Raw genomic sequence first — 21,300 nt, 5'->3', positions numbered from 1 at the left:
GCTACAGGCTGTATGCACAGGTGTCTGGAGAGCATAGCACACCCTGTATATCCTCAGGTCTCCCAAGGAAAAATAAAAAAAGGTGTGGTAATAGAGTGAATAGGTGTTCCTGCTGACTGGTAGAGGTTGGGGAAAAGCTAACTGTTTGATAGCGTGAGCTCAGTACAGAGCTTCCACACAGTATTGTTGTTTTGTTGACAGAAGAACTGGAGTATCAGTCTGGTAATGAAAATAATATCCAGTGACTTTAATTTTACAAAGTTTAAGTGGTGCTTTCCCACCATTTCTCACAAGTCTCCACAGCTGTTCTAGGATGGAAGGCCAGTCCTGTAGGAAACTTGAGGATCTGGCAGTTTGAAGCAAGAAAAACCAAGTCTTTTGCTTTAACCACTACCAATCCTGTTATTGTGGTGATTGATGGGCCACTGTGAAACAGCTTTGTCCTGCTAGACACAGTTTGGCAGTCAGGAGAAAGCATTTAAACTCTGCAAGCAGCAAAAGAAAAACTGTGAGAAAGTGCCCTGTACCTTTGTGCCAAGAGCTCCAGAACAGCTTTATAGTCTAAAAACCTTACAATTTTTGTCTTCTACAAAGGTGATGACTTTCTCCTTTGCAGCTGCAAAGACTGTAACCTTGAAGAACTCTCCAGCCCTCTGTGCTCTTGCCTTCCAACCCAAGGCTGTGCTGCCAGGGCAGAACAGAAACCACAGGGTTTCTCCATAGCTGTTCCCCATGGTGCTCTGTGTTAGCACTGCTTTACTTTGTGATTCTCTTTTGACCCTGGTTTTTATTTGTTTGGGTTTTTTTCCTCTTCCTGCAGATACAAGACAGTATCCGGTGTTCGTGGGTCACAAACCAGGGCGGAACACCACGCAGAGACACCGGCTGGACATCCAGCTGGTCATGGTCATGAACAGGACCCTCTACGTCGCTGCTAGGTCAGTAGACCCCCTCTTTGCCACTTCTCCCTTTCTGCTTTCGGAGGAAGAACACAGACGTTCTTAGATTTTTCTCTACCAGAAATGTTAGGTTTTTTTCCACACTGAGAACAAGATTTGCAGCCTGTTAGTAAGACGTTAATCAATCAACTAAAGTTTGGTGTTGTGAGGTGCTGAGCCAGTCCTTTCAGGACTACGCACTTCTGCCTCCCTTTGCTCAGCAAGATGGAAACTGCCAGAGAAATTACTCACTTCCATGGAGGAGAGAGTCCATTCTCATCCTGCAGTTCTTTTAATACACACCATTAATGACATATTGTAGAGGATGATTCTGCCGGTGCACAAATGCATTTTCGGATAAAAGTTATTCACCTATAAGATTGCTGGTTTAGGCATGAGTTTAATATACGAAGACAAAAGTAAAAGGCAAACATTTTTTGCTGCTGTTCTTTTGATGTAGTCATCAAGGTTAATTGAAGTTTGTGTCCAGATTAATTTTTTTTTTTTTTTGAGAACTATACTGTGCAGATACAAGCACATGTCTTACTAGAAAAATTGTATATAGCGCCACCCACTCGGTTTTCATAGCTCAGCATGGCACCATCAGCTTCAATGGAGCTACACCAGTTTATGCAGCTGCCAGCCTGGCACAGTTCAGCCATTAGCACTTCCTCTCCCTGCCTGTTAGCAAGGGAGATCAACATCCTTAGAGAGTGGGAAATACTTGATGGATGTGGGTTGAATGCAAGAAGGGTTTGTTTTAGCAAGTGTTGGTAGTTCAGGAGTTCTTGAACTTGGATCCTGTTTGAGATCTCTCTGCAATCTTATTGTCTTGTAGCAGCTTGTTTCCTGCCTGTTTTCTGGTCCTTCTTATCATTGGAGAAATATGCATCCTTCTGTATGTGCCACAAAGAGCCAGGGTGTTCCTGCACATAGGAAAAGTGGTGGGTGAGATGGCCAGGAGGTGAGAGGGAACAGATACTAAACAGGCAGTCTCTCACAACCAACCATGTCCTCAAAGCCTTTGGCAGCCTCTGGGAGATGCCTGGGTTTCTTCTCAAACAGCCACTCTTCACCCTCTGGGTGGTCAGATGTGTATAGCAGCCCTATTCTGGCCCTATTCTGAAGGGCCTGGCAAATAGATCTTATGAGGAGCAACTGAAGGAGCTGGGGCTGTTTAGTTTGGAAAAGAGGAGGCTGAGGAGTGACCTCCTTGCTCTCTACAGCTACCTGAAAGGATGTCGTAGAGAGGCTAGTGCTGGTCTCTTCTCTCAGGTAATTAGTGATAGAACAAGAGGGAATGGCCTCAAGCTGTGACTAGGTAGGTTTAGACTGGACATTAGGAAAAAAATGTTCGCATAAAGAGTGGTCAGGCATTGGAATGGGCTGCCCAGGGAGGCAGTTGGGTCACCAACCCTGGATGTGTTTAAAGGTCGTTTGGATGTGGGGTTTGTGGATATGGTTTAGGGGTGAGCTTTGTAGAGTAGGGTTATAGGTTGGACTTGATGATCCTGAGGGTCTTTTCCAACCTGAATGTTTCTGTGACTCTGTGATGTTTCTGTGTCTTGTGGCGGAGACCTGCTTGTCAATCTCCATTAAACATCAAGTAATCAGTTATGTTACACCAGCAGAATCACTGAGTGCCAGTTCTAACACAGTCCACGTTCCTGGCTGCTAGAACACTTCACTTCTACTTATTCCTCTACCCTGGCATTGAAGATCTCCCAGCTAAGCTTGGCTTCTTCAGACTTCTTGCATATGCCCGTTTGTGCAGGGTCTGCATGTCAGAGCTCTGATTTCTTACTCATGCTGAGCCATTGCATCAAGTCTGGGCAAAAAGCATGTATTCATTCATGGGAGCTGCAGCACCATTGGCTGTAGGGCACAAAGAGTGGGCAGCCCCACAGCAAGGCCTCTCTGTGCTTTGACTGAGTTTGGGAATTATTATTTTTCCTGCATTTAGTGTTGATAATGAGCTGGGCAGGGAAGTAGTCTGAAGGGTTTTGAAAGGTGGTGACAGGATTTCCTCCTTTTCATGGCTGAGTTCCCTTTGCTTTCCTTATTTGTTTTCCTTTAAATTAGGAAATCATTTTCAGTGAGAAGGTGGTAAATCCACTATGTAGATTTTGCTCCACTGTATTCATAGTTTGTTCTCAGACCGAGACTGACACAATTAGACTGTTGTAATGCCCAAGCAACTGGCATTACAGTAGGCAAACCCAGCAAAATATTTGGGGATATGAAACCACTGTGTGCATATATTATATAAAGAATGCTAATATTGGGAGGATAGTGTGTGCGCTAGTATGTGAGTATGCATTATTACATATTGTGTAGCTATGTATTTGTATCAGTTTGCTATTATGAGAGTGCTTATATACTCCTTGTCTTGTGACCTACAAAAGAAGAAAAAAAAGAATAAAGACTTGGTCTGTTTTCTGCTTACACAAGCACAAAAAAAAAATCTCCTTACACTTTTTCCCTTTAGTCATTCTAAAACTCTTTGACGTATTCTTTTCCACCCTCCACAAGTTACTGAATAAAATCCCTGCTGGGCTGAGAGGTTTGTGTGATACAACTTAAAATTCAAAGGTCATTTTTAAGTAGTAAACTTCAGAAAATTAGTCATTCTTTGATAACCTCTATGAATGAAGGTTTCTAACTGTGATACCGCATCTCCTGTAGGAGTAGTAGTAAATCTAGTAACCGGAGCAGATGTGTACACAATCAGAAGTGTTTCTTGAAGAGTTTAGTAACAAGATTAATTGAAAACTGTAGCTAACATAAATCCCTTACTTATCATGTCAGATGTTGCTGTTATGCTATTTTTTAAATATTGAACAGTGCTAAGTTTATTTTTATAACAAATTATCTGAAAAGTACTGGAAGCAAATAATGTAACATTGTGTTTACTTGGTGTTGTGAAGAAATATCCATCGGTGAGGTGGGTGAGGGAAAGACTCGCAGCAATCAATATGATTGATAAGCAAGCTTCAACTTTATTGTTTCATGCTTCCTTATTTATAGTCTTATCTTATACATAGTTAATTCTATTCTAATTTAACACACACTATTGGTAACTTTCTAAAAGGTTACATCATTGTTTTCACTACTCTGTGGAATTTCCTAATTGCTCTTTTTCCCAGATCTTCACCTACTTCTTATCTTGTTTGCCTTCCTTCTCAAGGGCAGCTTGACTTCAGCACACCAAGCATCAGAACTTTTCCACAACTCCTACTCCATGGCTGTATTAATAACAGAAAGTCCTTCAAGGCCTAATTTGCACAGATGTTCAAACCATTTCCCAACAACTTGGAGGTTGTTTGGGTTTGGGTTTGGTTGTGTGTTTGCTGGCTTGTTTTGGAAAATCAGTTTTTACTTTGTAGACAGTTTCCATATGCAGGAAAGGTCTAATTCAGAGTTGAGAACCACTAACACTTTATTATTGAGTGACTGGCACACAACACAGTTTCTGCCTGTCAGTTGTTTATTTTGTCATATGGGATACATGATTCCTGTATTAGCTGTTACCAAATAAAATTTTGTGTCACTTCAGAAAGTCTCTATTTCATGTTATCAGGCAATATCAATTAGAACAACTCTGCCAAAGCCTGTAAAGCTGTTCTGTGCGCATATGTGGCTTGCAGTCTGCAAAGGACCAGGACTGCTTTCTTTGTTCTTATGGGAAGGGTACACCCTTGATATCTCTCTCATACTCACCCACATCCACCCACACACGCCCTTTTCTAAGTTTGCGGTGTCTCCTCCTCCTATTGTCTTGTACAGTGGCAGCTTTTGTTCACATTATTTGCCACCTCTCATGTGTATGTAGAAAGCAGTTTGTTGAGCCCAGGAAACCTTACTGATGGCTCCCTCCTCATTTGCAGTTACACATTTCCAGACAAGGCACTTAGTGGCCAAGGGTCATGCACAGCCAGTGGCATTATTTAAATTCCCTTCCTCCACAAGATTATGCCATGGCAACAAAACTCGGTTCTTCTGACTGGAGGTGGGAAAAACGGAAGCTCTAGGATTAAGTCAATTTGTGTTAGAATAACTTAATTAGCAGCGAGCTGTACACATACCACAGCTAGTGGATAGTAGCAGTTGGGCAGCAGTGGGAAAAGGAGGGCAAGGACAATCCCACATTGTCTGTGGTTAGAGAGCCCTCCCTTGAATTTGACAGCTCTTTTGCTCTCTGCTGACATTGTCAGCAACTTCTGTGTCATGTATGGCATGAGAAAATGATATGTAATGATCCTGTAACTTAGCATCTGAGTTTTCTTTGAACTGTTTCTTAAACCAGAAAACAAGTCTCTTGAAAGCTGTTTCATTGAGAGTGGAACTAAATAACTCATTCTGACTATTACCACTGTATTTTCTAATTGTTTTGTTTAAAAAGGAAAAAATCATAACCACTGGAGAGCAAGACTGATGATTAAATTCAAGAGCTGTGATAGAAGAAGGTTCTTAGAGTCCCAGCCACACCTAATTTGCAATTCAAAGATTTCATTCCCACTTTTTTATATTAGGAGTGACAGCAACAGAGAGTGATGTACATAAAAAGGGAATCGTGCAGGGATCTATGAAGCTGATATCATTCTAATAGGTTAGCTTTAGTCCAGCACCAACCCTGACCATTGCTTTGCCAGTAAAGTCAGGGAAATAATAGACCAAAACATTACCAGTGCTGGAAGTAAATGACATCTCTGGTTTTACAGAGTCTGGAGGAGAAGAAAAGCCACAACTCCTCAGTTTGGCATCTTACAAAGCAAACAGCCTCAAGTGCCATAGCAGGCAGTAGATTTTAAAAAGCCAATTCCCTGTAACAATGCTGCCTCTTTTCTCCACGTGAAAGAAGTGTTGCTTATTCCTCTTGTTTGCTTTATTTAAGAGACTAGCACTGTTTCTCCAAAACCATAAATGAAGCTAACCTTGAGAGCAGTGATTTTTAAAATAGAAACAGTCTGTATCCTACTTTCAGCAGACCCCTCCAATGCTGTGGATCTTGCTCCAGCTGCACAGCTTCCTGCATTTTGAAAAAAGCCAATGTTATTTCAAGGAAAAATGAGATGCTTAGTCCCAGTTTCATGTGGCAGTTACTACAGCATTGTGGGTTGTTGGTTTGTTGTTGTTTCTTTCTTCAAATTTTGGGTCCACACAGAGATGCCCTTGTTTTCAGCTTACACAGAGGAGAATATTTTAAAATATCTCTTTACCTGAGTAGCTGAGTCTAGTTCCTCTTTCAAAGAAGAGATTGGCAGCTAACTGTAGAGAGGGACTGGTTCTCAGGAAAACAGGAAAGTAAATGCAAGAAAGAAGTGTGAGCTATTTTCAGAAGAGTATTTTACAATTTTGTTTGGCCACCTGTGTGTAAAAAGAAAAATAATTTCTGGGAATATTTTTGTAGCCATCAGCCTGTTGCCTACTATATTGTCTATTAAATTATCACAGATGAGGTTAAGCATAATTATTTTTTTTTAAGAGAGAAAAAAAAAGAAAGAAGAATTAACCTCTTTTTAACCCTGAAAGACTAAATGTGACACAGTGGCTGCTAGCCCAGGAATCTGGCAAAGGCTGCCTAAGAGCTAATGTAGCTCATTTCGGGACATATAAAAACATCTGCATACATCTGCTGTAGGACCTATAGAGCAGAAATTACATGAGGCTTACTTCTTTTGAAAATCTCATTTCTTCATTGCCTTTGGGGATTTGAAGTTTTGTAGCATTTCTCTCTTAATTAGAAGGAAACAGTTTATATCTGAAAGTGCTTTTCTGGGATAAGCAAGCAATGCTGCTGGTAATGTTCCCTGGTTAAGACCTGTGATTTTTCTTTTTGGAATGGATTATGGATTATCTTGTGATAGATAGCTGTCTTCGTAGGAAACTGTCTGACTGCTCCATTTGACTTTGCATTCATTTGCTTTTGTTTGCAGGGATCATATTTATACTGTTGATATGGACACATCACATACGGAAGAAATTTATTTTAGCAAAGTAAGTTGCTTTTATCATCATTCAGAAAACAAGGACTCTAGAACAACCTTCAAATAAATAGGAAGATGACTCTGGTTCAAACAACTTGCCAGGGATGCTGTAAAAACTGTAATAAGCAAGTAAGATGGCACTGCTAATCATATTTGGACAAAGCTAGAATAGCAATCATGTCCTCTGTGAATTTGTGATAAATGATTTAGCTGGGCTGATAAGCAATCTGTACTGAAATACAGTGAGGTCCCTGATGGAACATCTGTCAAACATCTATTAGTTTATATTCAGAAGTTTTCTATAACAGCTACACTATACCAATCAAGTATACTGAAAATTTCATCACAAAAAGCAAGTACTATTTGCATATTTTCATACACACAAATTTTATTCACTCATGCAAGTAGTCACTAGATAAAATCTTATTATATATCACTTTGTAGATGTATTCACATTATTTCCATGGGAAGTTGCATCTAAACTAAGAAAAGCTTTGTCTGCATTACCGTATTGTACATTAGCATAAACATATAGAAATAATCTCCCTTCAGCTCCTTTGCATTGCATCTGTATTGTTTAATACAGGCAAAACACAGCCTTGGCCCAGCAGAAGATCATGCAAATTTGGGCACTGGATAAATTCCACTGTAGGAGGGGAAAGAGTTTCATTACAACTGTGAATGATGCTGAAAATGAGCTTATGCCAAATTACTTGTCAAAAAATCAAGACACAGGCTTGTAATAGAAATAAATACTCATGGTTATTCTTCCAGCTTGGAGCCCTTCATGAATACACAGTGCCTCAGTTTACTGATGGGTAACACTATCAGGAATATAATTTCATTAGTGCCTAAGGTATTACTGTCTTACATGTTTTTAAGTAAAGTTTTGCTATCATCAACCTACTACACCTGACCACTCCTGAAACTCACTACAAACAAATGCAGCCTAGGATTTACCTGTAAATGTTCTGGAGGAAGAGTCTTGGCAGTTTTATTATCATCAATCAGCCTACCACATTCAGCCACTCCTGAAGCTCGCTACAAAACAATCTAGCCTAGGATTTACCTGTAAATGTTTTGTAGGAAGAGTCTTAGCAGATAAAGTCATCAGTTGGCCTGTTGCTGATTTCCGTTGGTTTAGGCCTTTTTAAAAAAGGGATACATTTCTAGTGTAATGAATAGATGGCAACATAAAATTAAGTGAATGCTCCACATCACTGATCTTTCATTGTTGTGGTGAATTAATCATGGAGAAAGGGTGCAGAGAGCTTTCAATAAATATATGTTGAACAACGAGTTTCCCCTAAGGGACTTTTACTTCAGAAACCAAATGCAACAACCTCTGGGCTTTAATTGATTTCTTTCTCGATTCTTGCAGAAATTGACGTGGAAATCTAGACAAGCTGATGTAGACACATGCAGAATGAAGGGAAAACATAAGGTAGGCAATTTTCATTTCTTCTGCATCTGCCACTTTAGTTTAGTTGCCTCACTATTATCTCAGCTGCTGTCTGTGATGTGGAATGGATCATGTCATTCACTTCTTGCCAGTAATTGCTTTTTCCATCAACTTACTGAAGGCTTTAATTTGCATAACAGTTTACTTTTAATGTGATAAAACATTACGACAGGATCCACATCAATATCCTGAAATATTTAAAGCACTGAGGAATTTGGACATAATGCTTAGTGTACTGATTTTGCTTACCATCACCTCAAATCTTAATGCTGCTGTCCGTCTTCCTGAAGGAAGTTACTGAGAAGTTTGTGCAAAGCATGTGAAAGCATGAATGAGTACAGTTGTAGGACTGTTCCTTAAAGCAACTTCACCCTGCTGTAAGCTATGACTCTATGATGCAGACTCTTTGATTCTTTACACCTGCTTCCCCTTTCTAGTTACATATGCTTTATGCCAATACATTGTACTGGTGATGCTAGTGTCTTACAGCAACATAGATGAGATTAAGATCAGATTTTCACTCTTGCAGAAAGTAACAGCTTTCAAACAAAATTCACCTGTGCATACAGTAGCAAAATCTGAGCTGTAGTGTAAGTATCATATCATCAGTTCATTGGAACCTTTTTTAAACCACTGGAATATAAAGTTGGATCTTGCTCATTGTCAGTTAAATGTAGCTGAACTAAAGCCCAGAATATCCCAGTGGCTACCAGCCAATTCCATTTTAGTCCTGACAATGAAATATCATTGCATAAAAATAAAACCAGACACCTAAAATACAGTAGTTGAAATACTTTTTATTATTTTTCTTCAGGATGAGTGTCATAATTTTATTAAGGTTCTCCTGAAAAGAAATGAAGATACACTGTTTATCTGTGGAACAAATGCATTCAACCCTTCTTGCAGGAACTACAAGGTATGTAATCTGTTTGAGAGATTTCATTTATGCCTTGTCTTTTTGTTGGATTTATTGTGGCTGTGCTGGAAACAGCACGAGGTTGTCATTCAACAGTGCATCATTCAGCTCTGTGGAATTTATTCACACTTGTTTCAGTGCTACAGACCTGAATGTTGATTGGATTTCTGAGGATTGCCCAAATTGATTACCTACATCTTTGCCACCCCTGCAGATCAAGAGTATATTGTCACCTTGCATTGCCTTCTATAGTTGCAGATTCTTTCTGCTTACAGATGCACTCGCTCCTCAGAAAGCTCCTTAGCTTGTCACAGATACCCACATCAAGTCATAGGCTGGTGCTGAGGCTTACTTCTGGGTAGCATGTTTTAAATGTCTCTATGGTACTATTCCCAATCCCAAAAGCAGTTCTCAAGACATTGGAGTACAGCAAAACCTGAGAGAATTAGTGTTGGGGACCCAGCAGATATGAAGCTGTGGCTTCCGTACAGTTCCCTATGGAAGCTGAGATGCTATGGCACTGTGTGCTGTAAAAGTTGTTGAGAGAAGACTGTGGAAAGGTACAGCAGGGGGATGCTGTGCTCTTCACTAGCTGCGGATATGCAAAGCCAAAGAATTACCTAGAGCAGTTTAGAAAACTGTCCTGGTCCATGAATACTCCACACTAATTCTTTGACCAAAGTGTCTTCCTTTGACATAGTGTGTCCCCATTATCTATATTGTAACAGGGCTTATTTATTCAAATATTTGTCTTTTTCTCTGTCTTGCATCAGTATCTGATATAACACCCAGCAGTGGATGTCTCTAGAGTAGTTTTGAAATGAATTTACTTGGACCCTTGAAATCCAGTCTCTTCTTTTCCAGGCACTGCTATGTCCCACAGGTCATTTCTCATCCTTCTTCAGGAAAAAGAAAATTGAGCTTTGCTGATGCTGTTTCTGATAACTTGCAGCACAATTCTAATTCATTTAATTGGGTTCAGAGTTAGTGTAAAACCAGAGTAAAGACATTAAGACCCAGGAAAATTACTTCCTTAGTAGTTACTTGATGTGACTTGCTGTGCCTTCTGCAATGCTGCTGTACCTTTTTTAGCCACTGTGATGGCTACAGTCTAGGAAAAAGGAGAGAGAAATTCAGGGTAATCTTTTCTTTAAGTCTCTGGAGGAAGAAACAAATTTGACTAAAAGAAAGAGCCTACATCATGCTGACTTTGTGGTATAGCTATTTAATCTTTTTTATCTTGCTGCTAGCGTACAGGAAAACATGTGGGTCTCATGTTGTATTTAGTCTTCCAGAACAGTTTGTCATTTTTTGGCTCTCAAGACCATTAGAGCAGCTAACAAATCCAAGCCAGTCCCGTCACTAGAAAGCTGTGTTCTGATATAAACACAGATTTCCATGGCATCCTGATGTGAGGGATATGCATAGCCCTCCTTACCCTTACCCAAGTATTTCATTCTCTGTGATTCATGGCCTCTGCAGACTGTCTCACCTATTGCTGAGCTACAGGTACTGTGTAGTGATGCCTCTGTGTGTCAGTAGAAGGTCTGTCCAACAGCTGCCATGGTTTTTTCCCCCATATGTTCTTGCATTATATAGAGAGCACTAAAGAAAACAGGGCTGTCTTCTATCTTGCCAATGGAAGTGTGGGGCTTTTTGCAGGGAAAGTTGCTTAGAACTGTAACTCATTTCCTGTCACTATCATGTGAAATGCTTTTCAGCCCTTAAGCAAACACAACTAATTCCGTTCAGAGTGGATTTTCATAGGAGGAATACATGACAGAGAGCAAATTATGACAACCACTGGAGGATTTGGGTGCTGTAACATATAAGCTAAAAATTGATTGGAGTAGTTGATGGTGCTGCATGGGTTATTTTTCATGCTCTGTGAGTCTGTACTGTATGTGATTTATACTGTAGGAGCTGCTTAAGCTACTTGAACATGCTAGAAAGATTCTTATTCCCAAAATACAGTAATGTAAGAATCTTAAAGACGTAATAGCTGTACCTTTCCCCCATAGCTCACTAAACCCTCTTGAACTTAGCGTAAAGTTGATCTGTATATTTGTATCATTAACAGTGCCCAGGGTGAATTTATTTCCCAAGAGTTGCACTTAAACCTCACATTTTACAATTCCTGCACAGATTAATTCTTGCCTGATAGTAAGAGGATTTCTCTGTGACACAGACTCAACTGATACAATAAGACTTGGAGAGCATCCTTCTGAGTATGCTAATCAAGGAAGAGAGCACCACTGTTGAGACTAGAGCAGAAGGATCTCCGGACTTTGGGGAGAAAAATGCACACACAGATAATTGTCCCAGTGTTGTTTCTTCTGACTGCTGTGGCTTGCAGTTTTTTCCTGTGTATAAGAGCGCTTCTGTTGGATCACTGTTGAGGATAATTTTGAATCCTTGCCAGAACCACACACCACATAGCCTGCTACAGTTCTCCAGGAAGCCTGTGTGCAGATAAAATATAGACTGACTACCTCCAAAAGAATGCCTGACTTACTGGACACATAGTCTTCAGACTGATTTTATTTAACACTGTGATTTTTGTCAAGTGTTTAATTCATAGTCAGGAGCACTCTTAGAGAAAAGAGAGAAATACTGTTAGATCTGTCCTGGGTATAAAGTTTTGTTTCTCTGTCTGAGGAGCTCCTTTTTGTTTTTCAGATGGATACCTTGGAGTTCCTGGGAGATGAATTCAGCGGAATGGCCAGGTGTCCCTATGATGCAAAGCATGCCAACATTGCATTGTTTGCAGGTAAAGTGATAGAGATAAACTTCCTGCTTTCTGTCCTGCAGCTCAGGCTTGTCATGGAACTATATCTTTTGAGTCTAGAATGGCAAAATCTAAAATACAGCAGAGGGAGTGAATGATGACTGAAAATAGAGGACATAAGGAAATCACTAGCATGGAAGCATTCCCTTCTCTGGGATTAACTTCACTATCATAAACATTGCCTGAAGCCTCAGTTTCCTGGTTCAGTTTTTCAGTATTTCTTGGATTCATCATTACATATTGACACACCAGTGTGAGGCACCTTTTATGTCTTCATCTAGCTTTTTTAAAAGTCAAGGCTTGTGTGAACTTCAGCAAGGAGAGCCAACCAAGGTTAAGTTAACCTTCATAATAAAAGTAAGTTAGGGAGTGTACTGCAATGTACCTTTCTCTAGACCTAGAAGAAAAGGGAAGGTAATTTTATTTTAAAGTAAAGAAGTCTCAATGTGGTATTACCAGCTGTTGTAGACAAAAAAGAATGTGTTGGTCAGTAGTGATTTATGCTGCATGCAGCAGAATACAGTTAGCTCTAATTTCTACTAAAATAGTTTTGAAAAAAATGAGTGTTTAATAATAGGGTTAATTTGTCCTGCTGTGTGGTATTTTCTCTTCAGAAATTCCTGTTTAAATTGTTCATTGAACTTCCCTTAGTGTAAACCCTGCTGATTTAGGTTTGGGTGTAAAATAGGTGGTAAAGCAGCCACCCATGATAATGTAAGTCTTCTTCAGCAGATGCAACTCTAGAAAGCAGAGCCTCAGTGCTACATGGAAATACTTCAGCAATAGCATCTGAAGATTTTAGGAGTGTAGTATTACAGCCACTCTCAACTGAGTGTGGACAAAGGCTGTATTAAGCATTACTGTATTTGAGGTGACATCATCTGCCTCACAAAGGAGTGGTTTTATAGCAGGTTGAATTTTTTTTTTTCTAAATTCTATCTAATGTAAATAAATGGGTCCTTTTGGTTTAAAAATATTGGGGATGGTACTGGTACTAGTATGTAATTTCTTACTTACAGTCTTTACTGGTACCAGTCTTTACTGGTACTAGAATGTAATTTCTTACTTAAAGAAGAACATAAAGATTCTCTGACAGTAGCAGGTAATTCATAAACTGGAAAGAAACACTTTCAGAGAAAGACTTATCCCATGTGTCTCAGATTCCCAATCCACAGGATGGTCTGTATTACCTTTCAGAAGGGACATTGTCAATATACTGGCCAATAAAATCTTTATGATAAACCTAATGTAAATATTTCGCTTGTATTCAGCTGAAGTTTGGTAAGATGACTCCCTCTCTGTCCCTGAAGAAGTCATTGCATTATTTGAAGATAAAAGGAATATTTATAGAAATGATCATACTCTTTCATGACAATTCAGAATAAATTTCATACTGTTCAAATAAATTCTTGTGGAATATATCCCATAAATCTGCTAGCTTCAGAAAATTACTGTTTGATATGCCATACATATTGATACACATAATAACGTCTCTGAGTGCAGTGAAAAGCAGTTTCAGAATATTTTAGGGCACTAATCCATCTCATCTGGGTCTGTTGGGTGCATTTACATGAATATGGCTCTGCTTCTAATCTGTAGCTGTTGTAGCTGGTATGGGTGAAGTGTAGTTGGTCACGTGGTCTAAAGGAATTTGGCAGCAAAGAAAAGAAATGTGTGATTGTATTAACACTGAGCATCCATATCTAAAAAAGTAATCTTTTTATTCTATTTTGTAATTGGTTTCTGTCCCTGCTTTTTTGGCAAGTATTTTTCCCTGGGTTTGCTAGGAAAAAAAAAAATTTTAAAAATCCACTTTTCAATAGCCAAATAATGATGGGATTTGTGGGCTCAGAACAAAAAGTACAGTCCTGCTAATAAAAAACAGTCTGATTTTTAAAATATTGATCTGAAATTAAACTTTGCCCATATATGCAATGAGGAGAGCTTAACCAATAGAAGCCTATTCTGCTTTGTTTTGGATGTCCTCAGTGCTGGTGCCATGAAGGCCTAGCACCCAATATAATCTCTGTCAAAGGAGACACTGGCCATTCTGTCTACAGAATCAGAGCCACAGAATGTTAGAGGTTGGAAGGGACCTCCAGAGATCATCGAGTCCAACCCCCCCTGCCAAAGTGGATCACACAGGAATACATCCAGATGGGTTTTGAAGGAGAGAAGGAGGCTCCACAATCCCCCTGGGCAGCCCATTCCAGTGCTCTGTTACCCTCACTGTAAAGAAGTTTCTCTTTATGTTGAGGTGAAACTTTCTATGTTGAAGTCTCTATTGTTCCTTGTCTTATTACTATGCACCACTGAAAAGAAATTGGCCCCATCCACTTGACACCCAGCCCTCAGATATTTATAGGCATTGATAAGATTTCCTCTCAAGCCTTCTCAAGACTAAACAGCCCCAGTGTATGTCTACATAAGTAGACACACTACAGACAGAAGTTAGCTTTGCCTTCCTGCTGAGATGTTTCTGCTACCATCAAACACCATGTTCCAAGATATGTCTCACACATGAAAACAGCCCTGTACAGTTACCATGACCTGCAAAAATATTAGACAATTACCTGCTCATAATTTTGCATGCTTTGTTTATCCTTGGGGCGCCATATTGTGGACCTTTTCTTACTGCTTGTCTTCTTTTATCTTTTTTTTTTTTAAAGAGAGCAATGTGTAATTTATGCAGGAAATGCCTAAAAAGCGTTTTAGAAAATAAACATGAATAGGCAATCCTCCTCCATATCCCTGGTTTTGCTTAAGCTTCCTGCACATAACTTATTTTTTTGCTACTGATCTTTGGCAGAGGAGAAGTGATCTCAAAGGGAGAAATTTGCATAATTGTCAATCAGCTGATAGCCTCTAAGACCTGTCTGGTTTCTCTTCCCTGTTAAATGTAACAGTTCTGTCCTGACTTCTCCATATTTATTTTGCTCACATATATTGGAAGAATTTATGGACATCAAAGCAAAGGTGTATACAGGGAAACTCTGTAGGGTAGTTTGGTATGACTTACCCAAACTGCAGAAGAATGACTCTATAATGACTCTCCCACAAACTTCCTCTGAAATTACCATTTTGAAAACTGGTGACTGGCTTGTTCACTGCTCAGTCCCATTACCTATTTGGATTTTGTTTTTCTCTTCAGTGTTCCTAAGGAGTTTGTGATGATTTTCATTGCCCCATCTCATTTGATTGATGAGAGAAGAAAGCTATTATGCTATTTCTAATGCTCCTCCCCTCTTGTTTCTTCTTTCCTCCCCTGCAGAGGGAAAGCTGTATTCTGCCACGGTGACAGACTTTCTTGCAATAGATGCAGTTATATACCGAAGCCTTGGAGATAGCCCAACTCTGCGGACAGTTAAACATGACTCAAAATGGTTGAAAGGTAAGTAAACAAAAAGTAAAAAATAGGAAAAAAAAAAGTGACATCTCTGGTGAGAGTCTTGGATTCCTGGCAGATGTCTCTTGTCACTTCATTTCACCCTTGCTTTCTTGCGAAAAGAAGGAACTAAACTACTGATCTCTTTCCCTCCTCTCCTGACCCCAAGTTACTGGACCTGACAGAAACTGTGAGCATGGTATATCAGAATATATATTCCAAGTGAGCTTTCCAAGGTGAAATTCATCAGTTTACAGCTGTTGGATGTAAAGGTTGGAACTTGCAGGCCTCAATGTGCTTGGGCTGTGTTTGAAAATATTTGTGCTCCAGGACTATGTTAGGTAACAGTCAAGGCTTCATGAAGTATAGATTTGTCCTGTTACATTAAGATTCATCAATGAAAATAAAATTTTGGGAATATTGCACAAAGCCTTACTTTTATGGTTCTTAGGGACTATACAGCTGCCATTGAATTAGGCAGTTTCTGTGCTCTGAATGCCCTCATTGTTAAGAACAGTGCTGTTTAGCTTCATGTAGGCGTTATGAATAGTTAGCATTTGGAGTGATTTTAACAGTGAGCAAAGCCGTAGTTTGAAGTCTTTTTCTGCATGCAGAAATGTTTTGCCAGGTGTCGACTTTAGCTGTCCCACTTTGCTTGCTGCTACAGACACGTGTGGGCAGAAACAGTTATACGGTTTGTTATTCCCTCCGCACACAGCCTGCATGCCATAAAGAGCACTGCTTGGACCCCTCAGGCATGCCATTATACATTGCCTCTTTACCTTTCCTCATACACCATGCAGGGCAGATGTATTGGTGGCAAACACTTACCTACCTTGCAGTGAGGTTGTACATACTTATCCCCAGCCGTGCTGTCCCCAGACAGTGATTCTTCTCCAGTGGTGATACTGCTCATTCTGGAAACTGAGCAAGTTTGCCTAATGTGGGCATTTCACCTTTGGAAGTTTAGTGCAAATGTATTTGGCTTCTCTTTGTGTGCTGTATGCTGTACATGATTCCTAAATAGGATGTCTTTCTTTTTTTCCTAGAACCATACTTTGTCCAGGCAGTGGACTATGGCAATTACATTTACTTTTTCTTCCGGGAAATAGCAGTGGAGTACAACAGCATGGGAAAGGTAAGGTCAAAGACGTTGCGTTGGATGACTTTGTTAGATTCAGGGGGAGGAAAACATATGCTATTCTTGGACCAATGCTGTTAGTAGTGACCTTGAAATGAGAACCATAAATCATGATGACAAGGTCATAATTTTGAGAAGATTCCTATTGCTCAAGCCAAAAGGTTTGTTGGAGTGAAACATTGCACTGTCTTAAAAGGAAACAGGATGGTTTCTTGTGAATGCTTGGAGATCTTTTCTCAAATCATAAAAAGCATGAGGCAAGTGTAGTTAGTTCAGCGTGGTAGGCAGTTGTTAGAAATTAATTCCAGAGGAGGGTGATATTTTTCTTCAAGAAATCTGAATTGGAGTGCTGAGTAAACAGGGGCAGGAATCTTGTGCACTGCTGTTCTGCAAAGAATAATTAAATACTTTGTGCGGTTTTGCTAATTTCACAATAGCTTTCTGACTAGGCAGTCAGAAAAGCTGACCAAGGTCACAAAGGTGGAGGGCAGGAATAAAAGCCCAGCAAGATTTGCATAGTTTTCAAGTGCTGAAAACACAAGAATCAGAGCAGGCAGCGTGGGTTGCGGGGATTGTGAATATAAAATGTGCTTTTGTTTGCGGAAATAGAAAGCTAAGCAGTCTGCATGGAAATGAGTTTTATATGGGTTGAGAACAGATCTCCTGACGGATTTATGTCTGTATAGTAAATGCCACAGCCTTATCTTTTATAGCACAGTGTTCCAAAGATGAATTTTCCTCTGTTTCTTATTTGTCACAGATTATGGAGACGTGGGATTAAATTAAGCACCTTGCTGTGTTATTCCAAATGTTGTAAAAACAGAACACCGACAACGTCTTTTAGTTCAAACAAACATTTATTTTCTCCATTACTTTTGCTCTACTCCTTCCAGGTAGTTTTCCCAAGGGTGGCTCAGGTTTGCAAAAATGACATGGGAGGATCTCAGAGAGTGCTGGAAAAACAATGGACTTCCTTTCTCAAGGCTCGTTTGAACTGCTCAGTTCCTGGCGATTCACACTTCTACTTTAACATACTGCAGGCAGTTACAGATGTTATCCATTTCAATGGCCGGGATGTTGTTTTAGCAACCTTCTCCACTCCATATAATAGGTAATAGGTGCAATAACCTTTTACCTCCTGTTTCCTTTATGTTTTGCTTTTCACTGCATTTTGATTTTACTTTATGAAGGTAGAAGAAGTGATTGCTCAGACAATGTAATTATTGTGTAGCACAGGCTTACCAGTAGTTTATGTTTCATTTGAAGTCACCCTGGTATTGCTTACTGTGTTTTATGTCTGATAATTTAGAGCAGCTTTCAGCCATTTACTCTCTGGACACATATTTGGATATACTTTTCTTTACATGGAAATAATTCAGACCCATCATCAAGAAGTTTTGCTGCATGTAACTCTATTACAAAGAAAAAAAATACGATTATTTTTTTCCTCACGAAGGTCTAAGTCTGTTGTTTTTGCATCTAACCCATGCTAGCACTCCTTCTCTTTTCTTCATGCATCCCTACTGACTCTTGCCTTTTCTCCTGGGGAAGTCAAGATCCTAGGCTGTCCTGACAGTTGGGGAGGAGGGTCCCCAGAACACCTGTATTTCATTGTTTCCATGGTCTTCCAAAAGCATTGGTTCATCTGCAAGGAATTTATTACCATTGCCCATTATACCATGTTTCCTCAGAAGCTATTAGATGGGTAACTGTATCTAATTACTGAGGTCTCCTAAAAAGGTTTAAAAAATAGTAACTTTCTAATTAAAAAATACATTTCTGTTTCACAGAGTAATGTTTTTGCTGAAAGGGGAACTACATTGCTGAAATTGATCTGCTTTTCCTGTGCACTGGCTACCTCTTGTCAAATCCTGACCTCAGTGAGGTCATGCGCAGAACTGACTTCAAATAAAAATAAGTCCAAGCCTGTAGTGTATAATCACTGCTTTTGGCATTAGACAATAGGAACTGCAATGGAATACTTATACCACCAATACACAATACATGCTTAAATTACGATCATCTATTTTTTTTTATGCAAACAGGCTTAATAAAAACCAATGAACAAACAAGAAATTCAAAATCAGAAAGAAAGGAAGGCTATACCTTGAGATTATCTCAAAATTGAGATTGTCTTCCCACTCTGCTAGTATTTCCCTCAGTGTGTCATGAGCAATACTTTTTCTTACACCCTGCATTTTATTATTTAAGTACTTGCTGTTAAAATCAAGGTACTATTTTATAGGCTCCACTTATTGCCAGATATTGAAGATGGCATAGGCTTGGAGACATCTCATTGAGACCTGATTCTGATGTGGACATGTCTCTCTCATTCCTTCTCCACTGATGAAAAGCTCCAATGAATATCTTTGATCTTTGGAATGAAGCTTCACCCTAGAGTGAGCTCAAGATTTTCCAGTCTCACATGACTTACCCAGGGTAGGAGCTGGTGATGGTTTGTAGTCCATTAGTGGACTTGGCTGTGACCTGCAGTTCTCCCTCATTCTAGGTTTATCACACTATGGACCTGCCAGTAGCCATTCTCAAGACTAAGTGTTGCTGCAGGCTTCTCACCACAGTGATCACTTCATCACCATATAGCTATGCATTCAGCCCAGTTCTGCACCTCAAGATTTTAGGGTTGTTTTTAATTTAGGGCTTAGTTCAGCAAGTGCAAGATCTTTTAGGTTGAGTGGATCTTGAGGTGTCTTTTAGAGTGAGGTCCTGTGTATAGTAAAATTTAGAGACTGGATGGGGCACTTACCAACTCTTACATCAACATACATGTGGCTGCCTTGTTTAAAACTCCTGCTGTGTATGCAGTATCCCATTAATACAGAGCTTTGAAGTTTCTTTCCATATAAAAGCACAGTCTGTGAAGATCAAATTGAGGCTGTCTTGCTATTTGTTGTTTCTTTCACTAATAAGGATTTGAAAATCCCTAATATTCAGTTGTTTTTTTATCAATTTGTATGTGTTTATGAGTTTAGTTTTATTATCTGTAACAGTACCTGCATTTTTAGTTTGGTGTACAATAGCCCACAAGCTAAAAGCAGGATTGAAAGTCTCACCCATCTAGGTCCATGCTAATTACTTGATAAAATCAAGTGGTGAAAGTCAGACAGGAAAACAGTAGTTGATGAATATAAAAATTACAGGTGGATGAAGGTGGAATTCATGCTTCCAAGTGACTGAACATGAGAAACCCCTAAACCTTTCAGAAAGTATAGGTAGGGACATAATTACATTTAGACAATGCTGTCATGCAGTTGCATGCGAATAACGAACAAGCTGAAATTTACAACTTTATGATCTAAAATTAGAATTGAATTTGCTTCTGTACGCTCTTTACACCTCATTGAGTTAAGCAAACTCTGGAGCATAGTTAATGCCTTTCCACTGGGAAAACTTGGTGAAGATAAGGCTGTGGGAGTATGGAGTAACAATGTGTAAATGCCAGGTCAATGACACATTGCAGCATGCTCCCAGTTTGGTCAGCACCAGCTTCTGAGCTGTCTGTTTTTGAACCAGGAGTGTGTTTTTGAACCAGGAGTGTGTTTTTGAACCATGACAGGAACTGTGAGAGTTAATATAGAGAGATACTGTGACTTACAAGAACTTAAATTTCCAAGTAATGGGCTGTGAATTACACTGGCTGTTACTCCTCGTGCATTGCCAGTGCCACACAGAGTTTCCCAGATTCTTTCCCTTCTTCAAGATTATTGTGATTACTTCTTTCTACAGAGGCTTTGAAACAAATTGTGCTGGCAGGAGCTGTCTGCTGATTGGTATATTTCAAGCTTTTCCATGAGGCTGGCTTTTCCTGTCAATACTCGGAGGTTACAGGGTTCAGGATTGAGTAGCCTGTGACAGGAAGACTTCTATACAGCGTGTTTTTCGCTCAAAATTTTATGCATAACTGCAGAATGAGTAACAATTTCTGGGAAATGTCACTTTGCAGCATCCCTGGTTCTGCAGTCTGTGCCTATGACATGCTTGACATTGCTAATGTATTTACTGGGAGATTCAAAGAGCAAAAGTCTCCGGACTCCACATGGACACCAGTTCCTGATGAACGAGTGCCCAAGCCCAGGTATGTGTCATGTATAGTGATATAGTTCTGTTCCTGCACGCAGAACAGAGGCTTTTGGTAATTTGAAGAGCTTTGTAAAGTGCAGGTAAAACTAAGATATACATCATAACAGTAAAATAGAAGTTGAGTTGTTGAGTTGCATTTGGATCTCTGGTATGCAGGTGAGAAGTTTTCCACGTAAAACAAGGCTTGTGTAACATAAATCAGGCCAGTAGCAGATCCACTTGATCAGAATAACCTATCACTTCAGCGTGGTGTGAGTTACACACCTGTTGCAAATTGGTTTGGTAATGGGTATATCTCATTACAGAGCCTGCACCTGTTCTGTGGTTAATATGCAATTTATGTGCCACAGAGGAAACATCTTGGGGAGAAAAAAAACATTACATGGGAATGGAGATTCAGTTTACCTCATTCCTGTTATGAGTTGTTTTCCCTGCTTCCTCTGCCCTCCTGTTTGCATGAGGCTCCTCTGTTACACTATCATAGTATTTCCTGTGAGCACCCATTTCATACAAGTTGCTGTTGACAGGCACTTGTTAACTTGTCTACACCAGTGGCATTTTGCTCTGAGATAAAGTATCATTCAT

The 21,300-nt window shown here is 39.7% G+C and overlaps 1 protein-coding gene across 1 annotated transcript in view; it reads left to right on the top strand.

Annotated features, from left to right (window-relative positions):
• SEMA6A (semaphorin 6A) overlaps nucleotides 1-21,300 on the top strand; it is a 115,443-nt gene that overhangs the window by 54,874 nt on the left and 39,269 nt on the right. Inside the window, exons 3-11 of the mRNA XM_054178247.1 lie at nucleotides 821-938; nucleotides 6,875-6,935; nucleotides 8,307-8,369; nucleotides 9,202-9,303; nucleotides 11,983-12,073; nucleotides 15,363-15,482; nucleotides 16,526-16,614; nucleotides 17,511-17,728; nucleotides 20,579-20,710. Of these exons, the coding sequence (XP_054034222.1) occupies nucleotides 821-938; nucleotides 6,875-6,935; nucleotides 8,307-8,369; nucleotides 9,202-9,303; nucleotides 11,983-12,073; nucleotides 15,363-15,482; nucleotides 16,526-16,614; nucleotides 17,511-17,728; nucleotides 20,579-20,710 (994 nt within the window). The remainder of the gene's footprint in view (nucleotides 1-820; nucleotides 939-6,874; nucleotides 6,936-8,306; nucleotides 8,370-9,201; nucleotides 9,304-11,982; nucleotides 12,074-15,362; nucleotides 15,483-16,525; nucleotides 16,615-17,510; nucleotides 17,729-20,578; nucleotides 20,711-21,300) is intronic.

The sequence above is a fragment of the Dryobates pubescens genome, chromosome Z, assembly GCF_014839835.1.
Source record: "Dryobates pubescens isolate bDryPub1 chromosome Z, bDryPub1.pri, whole genome shotgun sequence".
Lineage (NCBI taxonomy): Eukaryota > Metazoa > Chordata > Aves > Piciformes > Picidae > Dryobates > Dryobates pubescens.
Note: the sequence above shows the minus strand (reverse complement) of the source record. Positions and strands in the feature narration are given on the sequence as shown.